The following is an 8,646-nucleotide window of genomic DNA, read 5'->3' on the forward strand; positions in this document are numbered from 1 at the left end:
TCCACCAGAGAGACCTTTGGTCTCCTTCTGTGCTTGTTATTTGTCACTGCTCCAGTATGGGTGCCAACTCACTGATAGGACAGGAGCTTTCTGCTCCACTTGTCCCACAGCTTTTCTGCCCACTGTGGAAGCCCAGAGCAGAGACTGTACAGCAGACACTGCTGGCCACACTCTACATCCTGGGTGCTTGCCAGGTATGGGGAGCTGTGACTTTTCCACAGGTATCAACCAGCTGGCCTTGACCAAAATATCCTGGCATGATGTTGGTGGCCGACAGCAGAGTTTGTGTGGGCTATGAGTCCAGATGCAGGGGGGTAAAGTCCAGGGCAATGCAGCCTCCTGTCGGGAGAAGGGCAAATTCAGAGGCAACTGTGCACAAAGGTTTTATAGCCCAGCAGAGCGGTTGAGAGCTCAAAGAGGTCCCCTGTACCTGTCACACTTGGGCAGTTCGTGCAGAGCTTCCAAAAGAGTGAGAAGCCAGCTGACAGCAGAGCAGGAAGAGCAGCACTGCCAGTGGTGCCTCCTCTTCATTCCCGTGCTGACCCCTTGCTTGGTAAGGTGCTTTTGATGCTTTTTGGCGGGCAGGTACAGAGTGTGGGTTGGCAGCTCAGCACCTCTGCCCCAGACAAGAGATCAGCCCTTGCCAACAGTGAGGGACAGAAAGAGCTTTATTAAGCTTACTGCAAATATAATACTATGAGTTTTAGAAGGTTAAAACCATTTCAGCTGCGGAGCTTGGGCCCTATGCCTTGCTCAGCTCTACGGCAAAGTTCCCTGGACAGGAGAGAGCAAATTTCCTCTGCAGTTCTCAGGGGCTATCTGGCTGCGAGTGTGCCAGGAGACAGCAGAGAGCTCTGGATCCCCCTGGTCTGTTGCCTCCTGCAACCTTTTCCTTACTGGTCCCACCACCCTCACACCAGTGACACCCCAACAGCATGGTGCTCCTCGGACCGGGGTTCCACTGGCCCCAAGGACTCTGCTAGCTCAGGAGCGAGCCGTGTGCCGACATGTCCAGCCCAGAGGCAGAGGGGATGTGGGCGATACAGTGCCGGCTGCCACTGGAGCAGCCAGAGCCGTGTGTGACCCCGGGTATCAGCATAACCGGGGTTGGACTGATCCTGATAATCCTGGGGTAGAAGTCCAGGACAGCGTTTGTTTACCAAGCACACAACCACAAGGATAGGCTGCGTGTCCGTGTCCCCGCGCCAGCGCCTGGGATGACTCCTTAGGCCGCCGTCCGAGACTGCGGCAACACCGCTGCCGGAACAGCCAAGCAGGCGGGCGGGGGTCGGGCGGCGCGGGTCGGGGCAGCGCGGCAGAGACCCGCGCCCGGCTCCGTGCCTGTCGCCAGCCTTCCGTGGGCTGCGCATCCCGCGGCCGCAGGTCGGTGAAGGGTGTCCCCCGCGCTGCCGGCACGCAGCGGGCATCGGGATAGCACAGCAGGAGCCTCCCGGGGAAGGGAGAGCCCAAAGGGCAAGCTGAGGGGCTGTCACCCGCCTGGGAGGGAGCCGTCGGTCCCCACAGTAGGGCACAGCACTCCAGGGCACCTCCATCGCCGGGACTTGGCATGGGCAGGGAGATTTTGAGTCTCCCTGACACTCGGTAGGATTTCCTCCCGGGGCATCCAGAGACAACACAACAGTGCAAAACCCAGCACTGGCCAGATCCACGCCTGGTGGGGGACAACAGTTGCTTTATAACCCCAGACAAACTTTGAGGGGCTACCTCTCTTGGGACCTCTTTGGTGCCCCAAGGTCGAAGTTCTGCACAGTTGCATCCCTGGTCACTCAGCCCCGCTGTCCGACGCTGTCCCCAGGCAGAGAGCCGGTGGTGAAGCGCAGCATGGCAAAGAAGGTGGCCATCATCGGCGGGGGCAGCAGCGGGCTGTGCGCCATCAAAGCCTGCCTGCAGGAGGGGCTGGAGCCCGTCTGCTTCGAGAGGACTGGCGACATCGGAGGCCTCTGGAGGTTTGAGGTAAAGCCTGCTGGCCACGTGTCCTGCTTGGGGTCAGCACGGTGACCCTCAGGGGTCGGTGGTGGCTGGTGGGGTGGCAACCGGCCACAGTGGGATCCTCTGGGTGAGACTGAGGGCAGGGGCTCCATGAAAAGGAGCACCTCATCAGCCCCAGCCATCCTTCCCTGTCAGTCCCCTGGCCACCACTGAACCATTACCCCACTCCCACAGGAGCGCCCCGAGGACGGCCGTGCCAGCATCTACCGCTCCGTCATCATCAACGCCTCCAAGGAGATGATGTGCTTCAGTGACTTCCCCATCCCTGAGGACTTCCCCAACTACATGCACAACTCCAAGATCATGGAGTACTTCCGCATGTACGCCCAGCACTTCGACCTGCTCCGCCACATCCGCTTCAGGGTGAGAGCTGGGGGGCTGAGGGGGAGGTGGCAGCGGGAACAGGGGGCACAGGGTGCCTGACACCACTCCCCCTGTGCCCAGACCAGCGTGTGCCGCGTGTCCAAGCGCCCCGACTTCGCCAGCAGCGGGCAGTGGGAGGTGGTGACGGAGAGCGAGGGGAAGCAGGAGGCAGCTGTCTTCGACGCCGTGCTGGTGTGCAGTGGGCACCACACCGACGCACACCTCCCGCTCAGCTCCTTCCCAGGTACTGCCCTGCACACTGGCATGAGGAGATGCTCTTAAAAGCTCGTCCATGCCAGTCCCTATTCTCCCTGCCGCTTTCCCTCCTGGCCCCAGCATTTCCCCGCCTTGCTTTGACTCTAGGAGCGTTCCTATGCTCCCCAGGAATGGTTTGGTGGGGCAAGGGAGCATCTCCAGTCTTTAGGGGGGTGATCCTCCAACCTGGCACCAGGAAGCCAAGCATCCCTCCTTCCTGCTCACAGGAATTGAGAAATTCAAGGGCCAGTATCTCCACAGCCGAGACTACAAGGATGCTCAGGCTTTCACAAACAAAAAGGTTGTTGTCATCGGAATCGGGAATTCGGGGTCAGACCTGGCAGTGGAGATCAGCCAAACAGCCCAACAGGTGAGCAGCAGGAGTGGAGTCCTGGCAGGCAGGCCAGCCCCTGTGGGACACTGCCAGCTCCACAAGGACACCAGCACCAAGGCACTTGTACAGCTGCTGCTCCATGCCAGCACTCACTGTGTTTGGCCATGCTGGCACCTGCCAATCCTAGCTGCCAGGCAATTGAGACTTGGTCCCACTCCCCTGCAAGATGCCAATCACCAGCTCCCTCTGCCCCTCCGGGTCTTTACCCAGTGCTTGGGCAGCAAAAAGCAGAGAGATCCCAGGGCAAGGGCTTGTCCCCCACAGGGCAGCCCTCCCAGCACCATCACTGCCTTCAGGAAGTGATCCTTATTCCTTGTCTGCTAAGGTCTTCCTTAGCACCCGCCGGGGTGCGTGGATCCTCAACCGCGTTGGAGATCGGGGCTACCCCATCGACACCATCTTAACCACCCGCGTGAAGACATTCCTGCAGGAGCTGGTCAGCTCATCCATGGCATGTGACTACATGGAGAAGAAGCTGAATGCCAGGTTTGACCACTCACGCTACGGCCTGAAGCCAAAGCACAGGTATCAGCAAACACTCCCCCTGCCCAGAAGGGACCGTGTGCCTCCCTCTGTGTCCTGCCCAGTTTGGCCATTCCATGCTCCCTGTGCTTGGGCTGGGTTAATAGTTTTGTTGTGCCCAGGCAGTGTGTGAGGGAGCCAACACTGCCCGTTCCAAGGACTCTTGGAGACACCACCGCAGGGGCAGCTGTCAAGCATCCCTGGGGATGAGCATTCCCAGAGCAGGGAGCAGCAACTGGAGCGGGATACTGAACAGAAACGCTCCCTTCTCAGTGCCCTGATGGCTCCTTGCACCTTCCAGGGTCCTTCACCAGCACCCGACTGTCAATGATGACCTGCCCAACCGCATCATTTCAGGAAGGGTGCAGGTGAAGCCAAACATCCGAGAGTTCACGGAGACATCTGCCATCTTTGAGGACGGCACCAGAGAGGATATTGATGCCGTAGTTTTTGCCACAGGATACAGCTTCTCCTTCCCATTCCTCGAGGGCTGCGTGAAGGTGGTGGAGAACCAGATTTCCCTCTACAAATACATGTTCCCCCCTGACCTGGAGAAGCCAACGCTGGCTTTCATCGGCCTCATCCAGCCCCTGGGTGCCATCATGCCCATCTCTGAGCTCCAGTGTCGCTGGGCCACCCGTGTCTTCAAGGGTAAGTCAGGCAAACCTGCCCTGTGGATGCAGCCCTGGAGTGAGGGCAGATGGTGCCCAGCCATGTCAAGGAGACAGCAGCTGGTTGTGCCATCCTGGCTATGGTGATGGCATGGCTGCCTTGCAGCTGTCACAGTGAGACGGCCTCTTGTCTGAGAGGGACAGGGACAATCCATACCCTCAGCTCCACAGACTGCTCCTCCCCATCCCAAGGCACTTGGACATGCCTCAGGTGCCAGACCACACACCACAGTGGTGCTGGCAGAGGCACAGCACCCAGGCAAGGGCAGCACCACAGTGGCCGCTGTGTCTTACTCTCCCCAGGGCTGAATGAGCTGCCCCCACGGCACGACATGGAGGCTGACATCGAGCAGAAGAAAGAAGTGATGGCAAAGCGGTAAGATCCCTGTGGGAGCACCAAGGGGCTGCCTTTGGCACAGCTGCTTACGGGCATCCATCCTGTCCCATGGATGCATCCTGGTACATTTGTGTGTGAGCCAACAGAGGGCAGGGATGTGGTTGGCCACACTGCCCGCAGTCCAGTCTGTCCAACACCGCCTTCCTGGTATGCAGGGCATCTGCCAGCTCTGCTTCCAGCACCTACCTGCCTGTCCTCCCTCCCTGCCCACAGGTACGTGAAGAGCCAGCGGCACACCATCCAGGTGGATTACATCCCGTACATGGACGAGCTCGCCTGCCAGCTGGGGGTCAAGCCCAACGTGCTCACCCTGTTCCTCACGGACCCCAAGCTGGCGCTGGAGGTGGTCTTTGGGCCCTGCACGCCGTACCAGTATCGGCTGCGGGGCCCAGGCGCGTGGGCGGGCGCCAGGGAGGCCATCCTGACCCAGCAGCAGCGCATCCTCAAGCCCCTGCAGACACGGCACGTGGAAGAGAGCACCTCAGCCCCTGCCATGCCCCTCATCTTCAAGCTAGTCGGGGCCATGGCCATCCTGGCAGCTGTTTTTGCTTACTTGTAGGTGCTCTGCAAGCATGGGAAGGGAGGCTGTGCAATGTGCTGGGGGTTGGCTGGCCACACCTGCCCCTGGGCAGCCTGTGCACCCCAGTGGTGGCAGAACCTTTCCTCCTGCCAGGAGGCTGTGACCACACCATGAGCTCGGGATGCACAGAGCCTCCCCAGCTGCCAAAATAATGCTTGGGCTCCTGCTCTGCACCTGCCCCGGGGGAGTGCCGTCAGGGACAGAGGAGGAAACCTGCTCACTGCAGGCTAAATTCCAGTCCCTCTCAGCCAGCACTCCGGGCCTTTCTGTAACCCAGCCATGCCAATATTGCCACGCTCGCACCAGAGCTAAGCAGCAAAGGCACAGCACACTTTCTAACTAGATAAATGCATTAAACAGCCAAGTGTCCATCCTGTTACTGACACCATCACGACCCTCCATGTGCTGTGAGAATGCTCACAGGTTTGAGATCGGCCTTGAGTCGCTGGCCCACAATAGCATGGGCTGATGCACACACATGTTCCACAGCATGACAGCCTCTCTCAGGATGTGTGCTGCGGGAGCGGGTCCCAGCGGTCACAGCGGCACGGCTCAGTGCCACTCTCTTCCCCTGCACACAGCCCTCCAGAAGGTGGTTGGGTGGGCTGGGTACCCAGAGTGGGTAAAGGATGGGGGTCCTGGCCACCACACGCCTGGACTGGTCATGCCAGCCCCCTGATCATCCCCTAGGTTTGTTTTCCACACCACAACCTGCCAAAATCTGAAGCACAGCCACATCTCTGCCCTGCCCAGCAAGTCATGGGGCAATCTCGGCGTCTTTAAGAGTTTACAGAACATAATGTGCATCTTGCGGCGGGCAGGCACAGGCAGGAGGCGTGGCAGGGCAGTGGGGGAAACCTGTAGATCATGTCTGAAATAAGCACGTCTTGTGACACCCCAGCTGACCTCAGCCACCCACAGGAAGCACAGGGACAGCCTCCCTGGTGGGATCTGCCTGGTTCCACAACCCCCCTTCAAGTGTGTTTTGCTCTTGGCCACGGCTTCTCCAGCATCCCTGCCACCACCACACCGTGGGACATGGCTGCCCAGAGAGTAGCTATCATCGGTGCCGGTGCCTCTGGCCTGTGCACCCTGAAATGCTGCCTGGATGAGGGGCTGGAGCCTACCTGCTTTGAGAGGAGCAAGGACATCGGGGGGCTCTGGCGCTTCGAGGTAAGCCCCGCGCAGCCAGCCTGTCAGGCGGCAGCAGCACAGATGGGACTGGGATCGCTCCTTGGCAGATAAGGACGCACCACTCCCCTGCTTTGCATGCATGCAGCAGGCAGGTTTCCAAGGAAAACCACAGGAAAGTAAACCTGCTTTGGCAGCGTGGTGCCAGCTGGTGTGTCAGACACATAGGACCAAACTCCTGCTCACCAGCAGCAGGATGAAGCGTCCTCAAGGACTTCACTCCATGGCTTGCTCCCCCAGCTCAGACTTCCCTTTCCCATCCCTCCCTTCCCAGTCTCATCTACCCCTTCCTCTGCTGTTTTGCTCTTGGTGGCTCCCAGCCCCTTCCTACCTGTCATATCTGACCCCCTGTCTGTCCCAGTCTCTGTCCTGCCCAGGCCTTTCTGGGAATCAAGATTGCTCCTCTCCCTCCTTCTCTGCCACTCGCCCACATAGAGACACCGAGTGCTGCCTTCTCTGTGCCTGGACTCTCCCTGCCTTGGAGCAATCCTGGAGTTTGTCTCTGCCCCCACCTAATGAGGCTGCTGAATTTTATCCCATGGACCCACCAACAAGATGATCAGTGTTCCCACCATGCCCAATATGCGTGTGGGAGAGCCCTGGGGAGACACACATGGCCCCATGCCAGAGTGGGGTCTGGGGTGGATCAGTCACAGTCTGCTGGTTATACCTGTGATGTGTCAAGGACAGAGCTGGTGTAGCAGAATCAGAGCAGCAGCATCCAGCTGCCAAGGTACAGACCTGGCAAGCAGGAGCAGCCACTCAGCAGAAAGCACTGGAGCTGGCTCCACAACCAGCGAGACCTGATGTGGCTGCCAGGGCAACAGCACCACAGCGTTACAGCGGGGATTACTGTAACACGCATATATCAAACCAGGAGTCCCGTGGAAAAGAAATATCTATGGACAGATTCTTGGTAGATGTTTCAGAGATGTTTATTTCCCCAGCCGCACGGCCGGGGCTCTGCCGAGGAACCCTCACAGTCCGGGCTGAGGGTCCCTGCCCGCGCACGGAACACAAACCAACCAACGGGAACGAGGCTGAGCAGGGACAGGGAAACCCCGTGTCTGTGCCCTCAGGGCCCCTCTGCCAGGGCTACACGGCGGGGGAGGGACCCCGACACCACAGGAGCTTTGGGAATGTGCCACCTCATAGGAGCAAGGAGTGGAAGTGGGGAAACTGAGGCACAAGACCACCATGACCCACTGTCACCACTGCCTGGCTCCTGCCAGTCCAGATGTCTTGATTTGAAAGACAGGTGTCTGCTAAGGAAGGCAGGAGCCTCTCTTGGAATAGAAAATGTAACCCCCTTCCCTCTGAATCACTATAATTTTGAAATTAAGGGGCTTTCAGGCAATTATATGAGAAATAGGGATAACAGTTCTTTACTAGTATATATAACAAGACAATAATACAAAAATACTGGCTTAACCTGACAGAGTCAGGATATGACCCGACACCCTGCCGGGCAGGGTGGTGGTACCAGTCCAATGAAGTGGTGGCTGCAGTCCTCTTTGAAGCGGTTCTGTTGAAGTGGTGATGCTGTAGGAAGGTCTGGTCCTCCTCTGAACGTCCGGTGGTGGTTATGTAGCTCTTGTCCTCTGGGAATCCGGTAGGTAAGGGCTGCTTGTGCTGTTCCAAACCCCAGATTACACCCAGGTGGGAATGCTTGGCTCCTCCCCCTGGGCGGAGCAGCTCACAATGGGCTGATGTAATTCTGTGAGTCAGGTGGTGGGTCCTTGATAGCCCCTTAAACAGAGACAGCCTCAGAGGGAATTATCAGGGATGAGTCATGGTAGGAGATAACAAGCACTGCCCCACTGCTTTAATAGCTGGTGAAGATGATAATAGAATACATACTTTTAGTTACATCTTACATTGTAACACTGGACCTACCTCTTCCCTGTTTTTTGGGGTGGGGGTCTCACCCACGGGAGAGTGCTGGATGCAGGGATGGGTGCTACAACCACCTGTGGCTTAATCCTGCACTCACAGGGGAGGTGCCAGGCAGGGCGGGCAGGTAGCCCTGCAGTCCCTGGCCAGCACTGAACTGTGCCCCGCTCCCACAGGAGCACCCCGAGGACGGCCGTGCCAGCATCTACCGCTCCGTCATCATCAACGCCTCCAAGGAGATGATGTGCTTCAGTGACTTCCCCATCCCTGAGGACTTCCCCAACTACATGCACAACTCCAAGATCATGGAGTACTTCCGCATGTACGCCCAGCACTTCGACCTGCTCCGCCACATCCGCTTCAGCGTGAG

At 58.5% G+C, this 8,646-nt stretch overlaps 2 protein-coding genes across 6 annotated transcripts in view; both read left to right on the forward strand.

Moving 5' to 3' along the window:
* The first annotated feature begins 274 nt into the window (after positions 1-274).
* Positions 275-5,559, forward strand: LOC103612528 (dimethylaniline monooxygenase [N-oxide-forming] 5). 5 transcript variants are annotated; one of them, XM_008630181.2, is made up of 9 exons: positions 283-553; positions 1,821-1,974; positions 2,185-2,373; positions 2,455-2,617; positions 2,856-2,998; positions 3,348-3,547; positions 3,846-4,195; positions 4,519-4,591; positions 4,826-5,559. In XM_008630181.2, the coding sequence occupies exons 2-9, from the start codon at positions 1,843-1,845 to the stop codon at positions 5,169-5,171; spliced, it is 1,596 nt and encodes a 531-aa protein (XP_008628403.1). In that variant the 5' UTR covers positions 283-553; positions 1,821-1,842; the 3' UTR covers positions 5,172-5,559. The 5 variants fall into 5 exon arrangements, with proteins under 5 accessions (XP_017585167.1, XP_008628403.1, XP_017585164.1 ...); XM_017729675.1 differs by having other exon boundaries at positions 285-553; positions 1,817-1,974; XM_017729676.1 differs by lacking the exon at positions 283-553 and adding an exon at positions 1,238-1,383.
* Positions 5,560-5,672: 113 nt separating this feature from the next.
* Positions 5,673-8,646, forward strand: part of LOC103612530 (dimethylaniline monooxygenase [N-oxide-forming] 5) — a 6,399-nt gene continuing 3,425 nt past the window's right edge. The window contains exons 1-2 of the mRNA XM_008630185.2: positions 5,673-6,365; positions 8,453-8,641. Of these exons, the coding sequence (XP_008628407.2) occupies positions 6,060-6,365; positions 8,453-8,641 (495 nt within the window). The 5' untranslated portion in view covers positions 5,673-6,059. The remainder of the gene's footprint in view (positions 6,366-8,452; positions 8,642-8,646) is intronic.

The sequence above is a fragment of the Corvus brachyrhynchos genome, unplaced genomic scaffold, assembly GCF_000691975.1.
Source record: "Corvus brachyrhynchos isolate BGI_N302 unplaced genomic scaffold, ASM69197v1 scaffold101, whole genome shotgun sequence".
Taxonomy (NCBI): domain Eukaryota; kingdom Metazoa; phylum Chordata; class Aves; order Passeriformes; family Corvidae; genus Corvus; species Corvus brachyrhynchos.

Coding starts and splice junctions, on each gene's coding strand:
- LOC103612528 (XM_008630181.2), top strand. CDS start 1,843: ATGGCAAAGAAGGTGGCCATCATCGGCGGGGGCAGCAGCGGGCTGTGC. Junction 2,999..3,347: donor TCAGCCAAACAGCCCAACAG/GTGAGCAGCAGG, acceptor TTGTCTGCTAAG/GTCTTCCTTAGCACCCGCCG. Junction 4,196..4,518: donor GGCCACCCGTGTCTTCAAGG/GTAAGTCAGGCA, acceptor TACTCTCCCCAG/GGCTGAATGAGCTGCCCCCA.